The sequence below is a fragment of the Pollachius pollachius genome, assembly GCF_949987615.1.
Source record: "Pollachius pollachius genome assembly, chromosome: 13".
Lineage (NCBI taxonomy): Eukaryota > Metazoa > Chordata > Actinopteri > Gadiformes > Gadidae > Pollachius > Pollachius pollachius.
The window spans coordinates 12,162,990-12,179,977 of NC_136946.1; the positions used below are offsets into that span (position 1 = coordinate 12,162,990).

The 16,988-nt window shown below is 42.2% G+C and overlaps 1 protein-coding gene across 1 annotated transcript; it reads right to left on the bottom strand.

The window, feature by feature from the left end:
* Positions 1–4,959: 4,959 nt before the first annotated feature.
* LOC307084508 (sodium-dependent neutral amino acid transporter B(0)AT1-like) lies at positions 4,960–11,134 on the bottom strand (the record flags this gene model as incomplete). The annotated part of the gene is made up of 12 exons (XM_079748921.1): positions 4,960–5,148; positions 5,287–5,449; positions 5,629–5,788; positions 5,923–6,127; positions 6,410–6,566; positions 6,861–6,989; positions 7,215–7,327; positions 7,721–7,831; positions 8,917–9,098; positions 9,322–9,459; positions 9,562–9,702; positions 10,921–11,134. 12 exons carry the CDS (start codon positions 11,132–11,134, stop codon positions 4,960–4,962), a joined length of 1,902 nt encoding a protein of 633 aa, XP_079605047.1.
* Between the last annotated feature and the right edge of the window lie 5,854 nt (positions 11,135–16,988).

Consider the following 16,988-nt stretch of genomic DNA (forward strand, 5'->3'; position numbering starts at 1 on the left):
ATTAATTAAGGCCGCCACCAGAGGGCGCCTTCAACGCATTTGCCGCCCTAGGCGATTGACTAGGATCGCCCTTGCATTGCTTCTTGGTGGTGGGCGTGCCCTTAACCTGCGTCCGAGACCAAGTTTCATTGACATGATCAAACACCCCGCCCGCTCCCTGATGACAGCCCTGCTGTCTCCGCACGCAGCTATTTGATGAATGCTAGATGATAAATCACGCATTTCCAAAAAAAAAAAAATCGAGTCTGACTGTCAATAACAATGCGGTGTGAGTACCAAATGTGTTCGGCTGCCAGATCGGTTCGGGGGTCCTAGATGCCCAATAATGACGCACTTCCTGTAAACGATGTCATTAAATGCGCATGCACATACTAAAACGCTGACATGTTTTTCCGCTCTTTAGGTAAGTACTGTATTAACGATCTCCTTTTCTTTTCTAATCTATGAATAAAAGAGGCGTTTTTATGTGACTAAACACGCCACAAACTATTTGAAGCAGCATACTTGAGAAATAAAACAAAATAACTACAGCCAACTTATAATAAAGCAAAAACAATATAAATAAAAGATAGAAATTTTAAAAATGAACTAAATTTGTATGAGGTTGTGTGTGTGTGGGGGGGGGCTTTTGTAGGTGATAATTACCCTTAACCTAATACCATTGAATTAATTGTTTTCTGGCCTTAATTCTGAAAACTGCCTTTGTCTTTGTTTATTTCATTTATTTTCACAGAAATGGAAGGGTTTTATACTGAAGTCAAGCATTACCTCAATCTAAAAACATACCACAGCTTAACAACAACCGCCCCAAACCCAGAGAGTAGGAAGTCCAACATTAGGAGGGTCTCAAAGACCTACTTTCTGAAAGGTAAGTCACAGTGTGTCAAACACAAATGCACATATGAGCCAGTTTATCGGAAGTATTCTGTATTGGCACTATTCCTTTGCTTTTTTCTTCCAAGTACTGCCCAAAACATTTGCATTTTATTTTGTTTTATGAAACCATATTAGACTTGCGCATTGTTGCGAGTTGGAATTTCACATCGAACAGATACTTTAAACTGTGCTAAAAAAAAAAGCTAATTGTTTTTTTGCCACCAAGATAATATATTTCTTCTACAAAGTCTGCAGAGGTTCTTACCTTCGATAATAGGGACTTTAAGCAGCAACGTTTTATGGCAACGGCATCGGGTTGCCGTAATATAACTCAAGTATCACTTAGCCACTCTCTACTTGCTTGACAAAACACCCATTCCTCCTTATAAACAGACGGACTACTGGAACGGGAGGTGATAACATAAATTCCAGAATGCCAGAAGTTGTTCTTTTTTTCTGTTTTAGGATATATTGGTACTGGGAAAAGAGGCAAACTGGAAGGAATATATTCCAACAGCTACGACGGGGGGTACTGTGATGACATCTGCCGTCCAAGATCATAGGTACATTTAAATTGTAAATATGGATACAAATCCCTGACGAGACTAATTGTATGAAGTTGAAGGTCTCAAGATAAATACATCTGCACACCTCTGCTTCTTTCAGATGGCATTTCGAACCCCCCCCCCTTCCCGTCGAGAGGAATGGAGATATGGCTTGATGACTGTTGTTTTCAGAGCCTGTGGGAATACACCTGTGCGATATCGCCACTGCAGGCCACATGAATAAAAAAATATATAATAATATACAAATATGTCAGTGTGTGTGCCCGTGTGTGTATCCAAACACATACACTGCAATTCACATACACACATACAGCTCAATGTAAATCCATAAAAAACTGCATGTTTTGATCCCACGGCCAATTGAGGATATATTCATGAATTATATACATTCTTATAGGCCTACCTTGAATTTTTTACTATTTTACAGATGTTTGTTAAATTGTAGAGCAAAGATACCCCTAGTGGAAACGAGGAAAATGTTACATTTTATATTGTTATTAGTTGTATAGGCAAGGACACAAGTCAGTGAACATCTGGAAAATCATTAAAAAAAAATCAATATTCAAGGACTAGGATGAATATCTAATATGAACACATTCATGAATTCATCCTCAATTCAACATGGGATCTAAGCATGCCGTTTTATTATGGATTTACATTTAGCTGTTCCTCAGTTGTATGTAATGTCTTATTTATTCTGTTTTGTATGAGCAAATAAAATCTCATCAATCATATGACTGTCCAAGCTCTTCATTTTCAGTAAATAGAAACTAGAAAATGTATATAGAAAATATTAATTCTGTACTTTTGTCATTACAGAAAATACTGTCTTAATATCTAACTTTAACAATGGCAATCCTTACTTTAACATATGTGAAAATGAAAATATGCATTCATCAGCGCTTATAGACTTATTTCCAATGGCTTTGTGAGAGAACGGGCTCCGTTCAATGAATTCAAAACCAAAACTGATTGAGCACCGTTCATAAACAACCCTTCCGGGTTTTGTCCGTTGGCTTGTGTCGATACGTCAAGTGTCGATACGTCATCTGTAAGCGCAGGACCCCGAACCGATCTCGCAGCCGAACACATTTGGTACTCACAGCGGGACAACGTCTCAATTTGCGGGACGCGTTCAAAGTCATGGAAATGCGGGACTGTCCCGCACAAAGCGGGACATCTGGTCACCCTAGTCGTGATCGATTTTGCTGAACCTTGCACGCCTTGAACCCAATAATTCAAAATTTGTATGTACATTTTTTTGAGAATGTTCTGATAATAGATACAAAACAAATAGCAATACAAATAATTTAAGTAAACAAGTCTATTGCATATAATAAGCTTCTTATAGCACATGTATGTTAGACACTTTGAACGCTGTATATAACATTTAAAACTTGTAACATTGGGATTACAATAGGAAAAGGGTTATTCATGTTCTCTTTCAATGAAATATGAAAGATAATATGTATAAAAGATTAACAATAATAAAAACAGTCCGCAGATTTTAAATAGTAACCTATGAGGAACCGGGCGAACAGCGCGGTTTATCATTGATAAGCGGTTATCAGCCTCAGAAGAGCTTAATAATTTAAACAGACCCATGACATGTCAGCAAACTCATTAATGAATAACTAGTATTTCATGATTAGGCTAATTATTCAAATAATAATTAGTGTAGTTGCAAAGCAAGCCACACTATTGTTATGACCTGTCTTATTATTTTTCCCCCTAATTTTCGGTATCTCCTCCTCCTACACTGTTGCAGGTATAAAAACCATGGCCATTCAAAATAATTGCACACATACCGTGCGCTATTCCTATGATTAAAAAAAAATCATTTTTTTTAAATTCATATTTATTATATTATTATTTAGCATGGGAAGTGAATGGGGAAAAAAAAGTTAAAATCACTGTATAAGCTGTATTGATATTCTTATCGAATCACTCCAAATCTGAACAACTGAGACCTGTCAAATTAAATTATCATATGGAAACCGGAAGTACGGAGGTCTTCAAAAGATTCTGTCCCGCTGTGACAACAGGGGGCGCTATATTGAAATCCTTTACAGTCATGTACCGTGACCCAATTTCGAAAATAATCTGAAATCTGGGCCTTATTTGACGTCCTGAATCTCTTGCCTTGTGGACCCATAAGGTCAGTCGTGATCGATTTTGCTGAACCTTGCACGCCTCAAACCCAATAATTCAAAATTTGTGTGTACAATTTTTTGAGAATGTTCTGATAATAGATACAAAACAAATAGCAATACAAATAATTTAAGCAAACAAGTCTATTGCATATAATAAGCTTCTTATAGCACATGTATGTTAGACACTTTGAATGCTGTATATAACATTTAAAACTTGTAACATTGGGATTATAATAGGAAAAGGGTTATTCATGTTTTCTTTCAATGAAAATATGAAAGATAATATGTATAAAAGATTGACAATAATAAAAACAGTCCGCAGATTTTAAATAGTAACCTATGAGGAACCGGGCGAACAGCGCGGTTTATCATGGATAAGCGGTTATCAGCCTCAGAAGAGCTTAATAATTTAAACAGACCCATGACATGTCAGCAAACTCATTAATGAATAACTAGTATTTCATGATTAGGCTAATTATTCAAATAATAATTAGTGTAGTTGCAAAGCAAGCCACACTATTGTTATGACCTGTCTTATTATTTTTCCCCCTAATTTTCGGTATCTCCTCCTCCTACACTGTTGCAGGTATAAAAACCATGGCCATTCAAAATAATTGCACACATACCGTGCGCTATTCCTATGATTAAAAAAAAATCATATATTTTTTAAATTCATATTTATTATATTATTATTTAGCATGGGAAGTGAATAGGGAAAAAAAAGTTAAGATCACTGTATAAGCTGTATTGATATTCTTATCGAATCACTCCAAATCTGAACAACTGAGAGTTGTCAAATTAAATTATCATATGGAAACCGGAAGTACGGAGGTCTTCAAAAGATTCTGTCCGGCTGTGACAACAGGGGGCGCTATATTGAAATCCTTTACAGTCATGTACCGTGACCCAATTTCGAAAATAATCTGAAATCTGGGCCTTATTTGACGTCCTGAATCTCTTGCCTTTTGGACCCATAAGGTCAGTCGTGATCGATTTTGCTGAACCTTGCACTCCTCAAACCCAATAATTCAAAATTTGTGTGTACATTTTTTTGAGAATGTTCTGATAATAGATACAAAACAAATAGCAATACAAATAATTTAAGTAAACAAGTCTATTGCATATAATAAGCTTCTTATAGCACATGTATGTTAGACACTTTGAATGCTGTATACAACATTTAAAACTTGTAACATTGGGATTATAATAGGAAAAGGGTTATTCATGTTTTCTTTCAATGAAAATATGAAAGATAATATGTATAAAAGATTAACAATAATAAAAACAGTCCACAGATTTTCCCCATCAATCCATGCTTAAAAGAATCCCAGGGAAAAATTTGGATTCTGAGTTTCACTCATTTGTCACTCATTTGTATTTTGCTCGAAATTGTTTGAATTTTGTCTGCGTCCCGATCCCTTACAGCACTTGTTCCTGATGAGTTTGCAGATGGCGTACCCTGGGATAACTAAACATGGTATTCCAGCCAAGATGAAGATTATGCTATATACCCAGTCAGGAAACTGACGCTCAGCCAGTGTCGGGAAGTCGGGCTGTGGATTCAAAGGAAAGTTAGGAAGTAGAAAAATAAATCTGCCACAGGTGTATGAAAACATCATCCCGTTTTATCTATCTCAATGTCGAATAAATACACTAACATCAACACTTCCTTTTATTGAGGGAATACTGACCGCATCTTCGTCCCACACCAGGTAGGTTAGGTTTTTGGTCACTTGCGTCACAAAGTAAAAAACAAAGATGAAGGCCATGATCAGTGGGCTGACATAACGCCAGGTGATCTGCCAAAAGAGGTTGGGCTTGTGGCCGATCATAAACTCAATGTCTTCGTTAAACCTGAGGGTAGAGGGGAGGTGGAGGAGAGTGAAAGAGATAGGCTATCAGATCAATGTGGCACACCGTGCTTGTTGGAGACAGCTTTATGACATATGCAGCCTTTAGCTTGCAAAAAAAACAACAAAGATTGTTACTTTATTTTAGAACAAGGCTGAATATTTCAATAGCCAGATTCCGACCTGTCGATGCCGTAGATATACATGACGGAAAACATCTCGCAGAAGGCAATGACCAGGAGGGGGATGGATCCTGCAAAACTGTCGAAAAGTGCCAACCAGTAGCTCCCAGAGCGCATTGTAAATATGAGTCCAAGGCCAAGGGATACAAAACAGGTTATACCTGAGAGAAAAAGCACAACATAACATGATGAGAAGTCGCTGCATATTGCGAAAATACATTTCAAGACTAAACAGTGAGCAAGAGTTAATTTCTCGCAACCCACTGCTAGTGTCCTCCATAGACATGAGTAACACCTGTAAATATTTCTTTGGGCCATTTCTTTGGCAGGATGTTGAGGTCCTGCAGTGGCACCACAATCCCTTCGATACATCCGAACATGGTGGAGAGCCCCAGGCAGAAGAGCATGACGAAGAAGAGCACCGCCCACAGGGGGGAAAAGGGCATCTTTATGATGGCCTCGGTGAACACGATGAAGGCCAATCCGGTTCCTTCGACCCCCTGGAGATTGAACACAGCACCATCCGCCTCAAGTCATTTACAATCAAATCTCGTAGTTCTGGCTATTCTTTGCCGAAGTGAATCGTTGAAAGAAATGTAGAATTTAAATTATTCTTGGGACAGATAATTCCAACAGGGCGACACTGTGACTTATTTCAAATCCAGCGAGGCATTTTATTTTAGAGGCATTATTTTGTCAAATTTGTTTAAGTTATTTTTAGATCCTGACAGATCCTGACCTTCTCCTAACTATATTGACGTTCTGTATTGTATATTACTGACCTCGCTAAGTAATCTTTGCAAGTCACAGGTTTGAAGAGGCAGGCCTTGAATGATGTTGGGATTGGTGCTGTTTAAGAGGTCCAGCACTTCTTTGTAGTTGGTGTCAGTGATAGAGTTCTCAGGGTAATTGAAGGCATTTGTCAGCTCCAAGATGTTGCTGAAATACAAAACAGGCCATGCCGGTCAGATTGCCAGTAGTAGTCTGCTTTTTGTTTGCTTGTGAAATCCAGTGTATGTACTATTTGGGTTAGCTTTATGTTACCCCCTATATCCCTTAGACTAGAGGGTCGTAACAGAAGCCACCTTCCAATACCCTGCAAAAGCACCCATTCTAAAATATGATTGTAAAATTGAATAACAACTAAATTAATTTACTCACAATATATACAATTTCTAAGGTGGTGGAAATATTTTGCTGCACGTCTGATCCCAGAGCATATCCTCAACTCACCGGTCCACACAGTCGTCAAACTTCTCTGTGGCTCTGAAGCCAATGATGGAGTAGATGACCGTCGCAGAGAATACAGAGGTGCAGCCGTTGATAATGGAGATGATAACGGCATCCTGTTCACAATTGTTACTATCGGCAGAGATAAACATAAGAAACAACGCTCGTTAGGGGAGCGATTACCAGACAGGCTTTTCCTCTGTGTTTGTTCAATGTGGTGATCAGCAGAATGGGAGCTCTAGTTTTATGTGGTAATTGACTGCATGGGAGTTTTAGTTTAATTTTGGAACTTAGTGAATTGGATTTGTAGTTTTGTGCAGTGGCAAACTGAAAAGGAGTTGTATTCTGTGTACTTACTGCACAGAGTTGTAGCTCGAGAAGGAGATGAGGCCTCCAAAGGCCAGGGAGAAGGAGTAAAAGACCTGGGCACCTGCATCCAACCATGTAGTGGGGTTCATCAGCTCGTTCACCTTACAGAGAGTAGTCGTATAAAAGTATGTAATATTCCTCTCTGAATGACGTCAGATAACCATCTCTGTTTTTATGTTACAGCAGGTACTGTGATGAGTGTAGGGATAGTTCTAGTCTTAATATTTGTCTTGGGTGTTCTCACAAATCAAACTTTTGATTTATTCTCTAAAGTCTGATGGCAGACGAGCTAAAATCTAATTGAACAGCATTTCACTTTCTTTTGCTTTTTATTTGTGTCGATCAATCATGGAAAAACAGGAAACAAGGTGTAACTCAGGCCTATGCTCTGTGCCATCTCACCCCAGTAGTTCTGCTAAAGCATAGGTTAACTATTGGATCCAAGGCCTGATCTTGCAAACCCTTGTGATTTGAGTTTAGAAAGCGGTGCTTACATCAGGGGTGAAGAGGAACTTGATCCCATCCACCGAGCCTTTGAGAGTCAGTCCTCTAATGAGGAAGATAGTAAGTACCACGTACGGCAGAGTGGAGGTGATATAGACGGCCTGCGAATAAGCAAGAGATAAACATGTAGGGATACAGCAATGCTTAGGAATTCTTCTTTTCCCGGTAAATTACCGGGATAACCGTTCAGGCAATGCAAGATATTTTCGCTATCCACAAATACAGGTCCGTTCTGGAACATTTCCGTCTTTAGCCCTTTCACACATGGCATAGCAATGCTGGAATAGATGCACCAAGAGACAGTCCAGCAGATGGCGGTAATGCAACACTTATGAATGCCAACCGCCATACAACTGGAGGACTGAGGGGTGCTCTCTTATTTCGGAATCTGTCTAGTTTCCAGCCATTTCTAAATAAAGGAGCTTGTTTGCAAACAATATAAGCTGTATTGATATTCTTATTGAATCACCTGAAAAGTATTGCCGCTTTAAGATAAGTAACAGATTCAAATTAGTCCTCAGTGGAGTCATGGTATTGATTGGTTCGCATCAGATGGACGTTATACTTAATGTTTCTCTCTTGACAATATTACTCCATTCTTTCACAACACAGGCCATGGGCATTGATCTTCAAATGTTACTACTTCTTCAGGATGCAAATTCCCGGGCATATTTCCCGGAATATCTATTACTGTTCCCAGCCATTTATGAGATAGCCTGAAATGAGCTCCTCTAGGTAGGTACACACCGACCAAAATCCTAAGGTAAATCCTCACTGCTTAAGCTCACACAGATTCATAAGAAAGAGACAAAGAAGGAGAGAGAGACACTCCCTCACTCACTTACTCATCCCCCCCACACACACACACACGCAAACACAACATGTCACATCAGCAGAATAACTGGACCATAAAATAATTAAACCAAATGAAATCCAATTAAATCAAAGACTACTTTTTCCTATCAGCTCCTAAATTTAATAAAAAGCAATGCTCCATGACGAGTTTATAATCAGTCATAATATAATAGGCCCTATCAGTCAATTCATTCAACACTTTATTGTCTTATCTTGCAATACTGTGTACTCATGCATTCAAAGCATTCTGGGGTAGCTTACCAATCGAAATGGAACGGAGCGAATGAGGACAGCCTTATTTTAATGTAAACTGTGCTGTTTAAATGCTAACCTTGCCAGTGGTCTCAATGCCCCGGATGCAGCAGACGTAGAGTAGGGTCCAGGCAGCCACCAGTGACAGAACCATCCACCACTGCAGACCTCCGGACTCTTCGATGGCTGTGGAGGTGTTCAGAGTCTCCCGGTACCAGAAGTAGTCCACTGTGCTGCTGCGGGCGCACTCTGACACCACGCCTGCATCAGATATGGAGGGAGACAGAGGTTTTACAGCTTCATCTAGAAGTTTGATTTTATGTGTTTCAGAAATAAAAATAAATATACTACCATGTTACCTTTTATCTTTTCATCTACATTGAAATGAGGGACATGGGGTACGAGTGGATGTGGCTGTGAGCGATGATCATGCTGCAGCCCTGATCAGACTTCTTGTTGACCGTCATCATAGAGGAGCACCTACTTGTTCCGTTGGCAGTGAGGGGGCACTGACTCCACGGCAGGGGGTCCTGGAAGGAGTTGAAGAGGTACCACATGATCCAGGCCATGATGGTGTTGTAGTACATGCCCACCAAGAACGACGCCAACCCTGATGCGATACCTGATATGTCACAGACACAAACGCAAAAGGGACGGTTATATTCCAACCAATGTCCTTGATCTTGTTCTCGGGTGTCCTCTGTTGTTGTGTTGTTCTACCCACCGATGCCGGTGAGGTAAGGGTTGATGGACCTCCAGACCCCGACACTGCCCTTCCGCATGCGCTGGCCGATGGCAAACTCCAGGTGTAGCAGTGGGATCCCCTCCAGAACCAAGAGGATGAGGAAGGGGATCACGAAGGCTCCTGTAAGCACCACGTAGGGTCAAGGGCATGTAGACTTAATTTTGTTTTTTAATTAAACTTTTAACTGGGGTTGTTATACAGCTATACTTGTTAATTAGGGCTGTCAAAATGATACCAAAGTAATCTGCATAGTTTGCAATGCCCAATTAAATTACCATATCACTCATTTGTCTTCTCTCAAATATCACTCAAAAATCACCTCAAAGCAAAACACCCTTCCGAAACTACAGGGCTTCACAAATCTGAATCAGAAGAGTATGATGCTCGCCAAATATCGAAACCTTTCAGTAAGAAGGTAACTTATGCTTTGGCTAATTGGATAGCTTGAAACTGCCGCCTAAACACTACTGCAGAAGACAATGGACTGAGAGATCGGGAGACACCTGTTATGATCTACCCTGATGAGGAACCATCGTGTCAAGAATACACACTTTGTATGAAGGTGAGAGGGCAGCAGGATGAACATCTGCAGGATGAAACTATAGTATTTTAATTTAAAAGGTGAAATTATTAACCGTGATTAATCACAGCAAATTGTGCGATTAATTTGTTGTATTTTTAATCGATTGATAGGTGTTTATAAATCAATTTTATTAGGACTATTAAAAACCACGTTGGATATTTAAGAAAAACAATTAAAGGGGGGCAAGACAATGGAAAAGGTGACATTGTCTTCATTAAAAAAAATAATTAGTGATCACATTAATCCTCATTAAATTGTCCACACATTTATTCTATATATGACTGTGGTAACTGTAGTCTTATTGTTGTTTTAGTTTGCATAGTTTTTATCCTCAGGAAAGACTATAAAGATCAATATAATGACAGGGTCCAGCTATACCAACTCTTTTTTAACTACAAGATGCAAATGATTACCAAGTAACTTCTCAGCTATCTTGTGTGTTATTTTTTCTTTGTAAAAAAACGGAAGCTGCATTTAATTGTATGATGTGGCTGGTTGCCAAAAAAATCAAGTTAATCAAACATCCAAGAATGTCAGGTCAAGTGAGTCCAAATGGAATAACGGTTCCAAGTTAAGTACATCTGAATGAAATCGGATACAATGACTATAAATAAACGATGTCTTGATATCTTACATCAATGAAAACATCAGAATATACAAATCAACATTCACTCTAAGATTGCATAAAAGGCTTAAAGCGAACGGAGGGATTGGGAGGCAGAAAGCAGCCAACAATTCGGTCCAGCCCAGCCTACCTCCACCGTGGCTCTGACAGAGATAAGGGAACCTCCAGACGTTGCCGAGCCCCACGCAGAAGCCCACGCAGGTGAGCAGATACTGGGCTTTGTTGTCCCATTTGGGCCTGTCTGCAGCCTCCTCCTTCTCCATCCGCTCCAGCTCCTGATGAGAGGGGATTCGGTCGTCCAGACCAGGGTTTGGTAGCTTCATCTTGGGCCACTTGAATCTCATGGCGGAAATTCGATCCTACGCTCTCGTTATCCTTTTTGCGTCTGTTTGGTCCTCGGGTCTTCAACCAGTCGTTTTCTTTTGGGATACACTGGTCCGTGTGATCAGTGTTACGGATAAATATCAGATAAAGGAAGTGGGTGTCTTCAAAAGGCGTAATTAACCTTGGAGGGTGTTCTCTCCATGTGCAATGAAACATTAATTGTAAGCTCTGGCATACTGTGGCTGTTATCTGTTTCCACATCGCAGGTCATTATGTGTCAGCACGTTTTCAGGGAAAGGGGTGACTGCAGTTCTTATAATGGCTTATGCATTAGTTGACTTGGCTTGACTTGGCTTGACTTATGAGCCTACTTGCTCACACACGCAAATTTAGGCTAAAAATGAAACTATCATATTTCTTAAACTAATGTAAGAAGACTGCATTCATTAATTGCTTCCTATTGGACTGAAGTATATTTTAATTTAGTTAGTAGTAGTGTGTTTTGGGATTTAAACAGTGTAGCTCAGTAATTAGCTCACCCAATGACACACTCATCAAACTTTCTGGTCGCCCGGAAGCCGATGATAGAGTAGATGACCGTGGCGGCGTAGACGATGTACAGCCGGTGTCGATAGACAGCACAGCGTCTTGTTCACAGTTGTTGCTAAAAGAAAAGGAAAGGTAAAGCAAACTTGTTTTTGCAGCTGTCATTTGGAACCTGAATCTAAAATAGCCATGGAGGTTGTATCAAGATAAGATATTATGTACTATATCAATCCCAGAAGAAATAAACTTATAAAAGCAGAAGTATTTTTTAGTAATATGAATAAAAAATAAATAAAGATGTAAAAACGGAATATTGACGAAACTGAAAAAATATATACACAACATAGTGGAGCTCAGCAAAGTCAAAGTCAAAGCAATTCAGACAAAACAGTCATCCATTCCACAATCCATCAGCTTTTAGAACAAACATCTAAAAATAAGGTTTTAATTGTTGGTTTAAAATGCCAACAACCTTAGATGTGTCCTTGTACTACTTGGGAAATATGATTTTGGGGTCTTGTCTTGTCAGTGGTTGTTTATTTTTTATTGTTTGTTTGTTTTTATGTTGTTGTTGTGGTTAACGGTCATGTGTATCTGTCTATTCACTGAGAACAATTTCCCCAAGGGGACAATAAATTATCTATCCATCTATCTAAGCAATCGTGAAGATGTTACTCACTATCCCACGGTGAACAGATAAAGTGCACACGCACAACAGATTAGACAACATTTAACAGTTAACCCTAAAAGTCGACATCAGATAAGACAACACTAAAAGTAGACATTGAAGTGCTAAGAGATAAAGACATTACTTATATTAAATTCCCGCCCAGAGAATTTTCGTTTGTGATTCATAATATCGTCTGGAGGCGCACACAGCTTTTGGCTGTGATCATATGTATTATATGATATAGATATCTATGTATTATATGATATTATTTAGATATAGAGCTCCAGGACTCCCGTGTGTTCTAGAATATTTACAGAACACGGCTAAAGGCTGTGTGCACCTCGACATTGCGATACATCCACTGTAAACAGAGCGCATGGTACCGTGGCTGCAAGCTGCTCAGGGCCACACCCCCACCCTCCTTCTCTACCCGCCTCTCTCCTCCTCATTTGCATTAAAGCTACAGACACCGAAAATGCGCATTTGGGGAAAGCTCAATATGCGACTGGCTCGTAGTGGCTGTAATTCTGCACCAAGGCTGAATTTCGGGAACGTCTTCAAATACTGTGTTTTGGGCCTACTCATATCTATATTAAAACATCCATAAAGTAGCATGCCATGGGACCTTTAAAAGAGATGGAAAATAAAATAAAATCGAAGAGTAGCAGCATAAGTTTCTGTATAAGTTATGTTGAAATCTGTAATATATAATTGTAACAGTAAGGGTAATGGCGATCAAGGGCGTAGGAACCGGGGGGGGGACGGAGGGGACATGTCCCCTCCAATATTGGAGACAGGCGCATTTGTCCCACCTAAAAATTATACCAGGGGGAGAAAAATATTTTATCTTATTTTGAAAGCGCAACACAGCGTCTTGTCACCGCTTCTTATTCTAAAAAACTGGATGATTGAGCGTGCAATTAAAGAATTGATTTGATATTTATCAGTTCATTACTGCCATTCAAAATATGTTTTCCTTTACATTTACAAATGTATCTTTTTAGTTGAATGAAATATATTTGTGAATTTTTTCAGTGTAGTTAATTTATGACATATTTCTGTATTTCAAACCATTAACGGATCTGTCAGGTTTCCGATATGTGTCCCCCCCAATGTTTAACTCATTCCTACGCCCCTGATTCCATGGATCTGTCTGATGTACCACCTGAGTATCTGGATCTCAAGGCCGTGTTCAGTAAAGCCCGTGCAACCTCCCTGCCACCACACCGACCCTATGACCTGGCCATCGATCTTCTACCTGGTACGTCACCTCCTAGGGGCCGTCTCTATTCCTTGTCTCCCCCCGAAACCGCAGCTATGAACAAATACATCGGTGAATCACTAGCTGCCGGTATCATCCGCCCCTCTTCCTCGCCTGCTTGTGCTGGGTTTTTCTTCGTAGGGAAGAAGGACGGCGCCCTGCGTCCTTGTATAGACTATAGGGGTCTAAACGACATCACGGTGAAGAACCGCTACCCTCTGCCTTTGATGTCCTCAGCTTTAGAGCTGTTGCAGGGGGCCAAGATTTTCAGCAAGTTGGATCTCCGCAGTGCTTACCATCTGGTCCGAGTAAAGGAGGGGGATGAATGGAAGACTGCATTTAATACTCCTTCAGGTCACTATGAGTATTTAGTCATGCCTTTTGGTCTCACCAACTGCCCAGCTGTGTTCCAGGGTCTGATTAATGATGTCCTGAGGGATATGTTTAACAAGTTTATTTTTGTTTACCTAGATGACATTTTAATTTTTTCTCTGTCGGTTTCCCAGCACTCCCAGCACGTTCGTAGTGTCCTGCAGCGCCTTTTGGAGAACCAACTGTTCGTTAAAGCGGAGAAATGTGAATTTCACAAAGAGACTGTTTCCTTCATGGTGTATGTCATCACAGCAGGAGGGGTCCAAGATGGATGGTCCGAAGGTAAAAGCAGTCACCGACTGGGAGCGTCCAACGTCTAGGCAGGAGCTACAAAGATTCTTGGGATTTGCTAACTTCTACCGGCAGTTCAATTACAATTAGGGCATTTGGCAGACGCTTTTATCCAAAGCAACTTACATCGGTTAATACACACATTGACAGCAGAGTCAACCATGCAAGGCGACAGCCAGCTCATCAGGAGCAGTTGTGTCTTGCTCAGGGACACATCAACACTCAGCTAGGAGGAGCTGGAGATCGAACTAGCAACCTTTCGGTTACAAGACAACTGCTCTACCTCCTGAGCTAAGCCGACCCACGGTTCATCCGTAACTATGGTTCAGTGACTGCTCCCCTAACCGCTCTAACCTCCCCCAGGGGGAAATTCTCTTGGACACCAGCTGCCGAAGCAGCGTTCAACGACCTGAAGAGTCGTTTCACATCGGCCCCGATCTTGAGCCAACCTGACCCTGACCATCAATTTATCGTTGAGGTGGATGCCTCAGATGTTGGGGTGGGTGCTATTCTCTCTCAGAAGTCTGGGGCAGATCAGAAGATCCACCCCTGTGCATTCTACTCCCACAAACTCACTCCCACTGAACGCAATTACGACATTGGGGACAGAGAGCTATTGGCAGAAAAATTGGCCCTAGAAGAGTGGCGTCACTGGCTGGAGGGAGCTAAGGAGCCATTTTTAATTTGGACGGATCATAAGAATCTGGAGTATCTGCGTTCGGCTAAACGTTTAAACCCCAGGCAATCTCGTTGGTCTCTGTTTTTCTCCCGTTTTAACTTTTGTCTGTCCTACCGACCTGGCTCCAAGAATGGTAAACCGGATGCTCTGTCTCGTCAGTTCCCAGATTTGGATCCTTCTCCTGCACCTAGCACCGTCCTGTCTCCACAGTGCCTCATAGGAGCTGCTAGATGGGATATTGAGACCATTGTCCGCACAGCCCTGTCTGGTGAGTCCGGCCCCAGGGCTTGCCCTCCTAACCGTCTTTTTGTACCACAATCCGTCCGCCCCCAGGTCCTGCAATGGGGTCACTCATCCAAGCTGGCCTGCCACCCGGGTGTAAGACGTACCACTGCGTTAATCAAGCAACGCTTCTGGTGGCTTGCTATGGAGGGGAGTGTGCGTGAGTTTGTGGAGGCCTGTTCTGTATGTGCCCGGAATAAACCATCACTCCAACCACCTGCCAGCTTACTGCAACCCCTACCAGTACCCAGGAGACCCTGGTCCCACATTGCCCTGGACTTTGTCACTGGTTTGCCACCTTCTCACGGTAACACAACAATCCTCGCTATTGTTGACCGCTTTTCCAAATCCGTGCACTTGGTCCCCTTACCCAAGTTACCCTCTGCCAAAGAGACAGCGGACTGACTTGTGCAGCATGTCTTCAGGCTACACGGGCTTCCAGTGGATGTGGTCTCAGACAGCGGTCCCCAGTTCACCTCTAATTTTTGGCGTGCTTTTTGCAACCTTCTCGGTGCTAAAGTCAGTCTGTCCTCAGGTTTTCATCCCCAGTCAAATGGCCAGACGGAGCGAGCCAACCAGCAGATGGAGACAGCATTGCGGTGCCTGACGTCACAGGACCCTACAGTCTGGAGCCTTCAGCTGCCATGGGTGGAGTACTCCATAAACTCCTTGCCATCTGCTTCAACTGGTCTGTCACGTTCCAGTGCTGCCTCGGCTACCAGCCTTCATTGTTCCCGGCCCAGGAGGAGGAGGTTGGGGTTCCCTCAGCACAGACGTTCATCAGACGCTGTCGCAGAACGTGGAGGCGGACCCGGGCCGCCATTCTTCGCACACAGACCAAGACGAAGAGTCAGGCAGACCGTCGCCGCAGCAGGGCTCCCCACTACACCCAGGGGCAGCGGGTGTGGCTTTCCACGCGTGACCTTCCTCTGAAGGTGACTTCCCCAAAATTGAACCCACGCTTCATCGGCCCCTACACCATCTCCAAGGTGGTCAATCCCTCTGCGGTTCGCTTGAACCTCCCTCCTGCCCTCCGCCGCATCCACCCCACCTTCCATGTGTCCCATGTCAAGCTCTTCCGTGGTAGGTATCTGGGTCCCAACCCCGACCCCAAACCCCCCCCACCCCCCAGACTCGTTGACGGGTCTGAGGTTTACACAGTTCGCCGCCTGCTCGACGTCCGCCGTCGGGGTCGGGGCCACCAGTACCTGGTGGACTGGGAGGGCTACGGCCCCGATGAGAGGAGCTGGGTCCCTGCCCGGAACATTGTTGACCCCTCGCTCATCAAAGACTTTCACCGTCAGCACCCTGCTCCTTCCATGGTCAACGCCAGGAGGCGTTGGTAGAGGAGGGGGTACTGTCAGGATTCTCATATGGACTGTTGTTTTTGTCTCCCCCTATATGTTGGAGTGTGATAATTCTGGACTTTGCCTATGTTTGTAGCCATGTGTTGGTCATGTGCCCGGAGTAACACCCATGTCCTTATTTGGGCAACTTCCTGCCTTTGTTTGTTTCCCTCCATTTTCTCTGTTGACCTTTCTCTCATTGGGTATTGATTGGTGGAGTATTTAAACACTGCCCTTTCTGTTCACTTTGTCAGATCGTCACAGTATGTACTGTTTGCTACCTGACTGCCACGTGAGTGAGACTAGCGTGAAGCTCTTTAAAGAGAAGTTATAGTTTACAGTTCTTCCCGGTTTTGAACCCTGCCTGTTTTGGACTAAGTCTTCTGCCTATCGGTTTTGGATCTCTTGCCCATACCTGTCCGTCTGT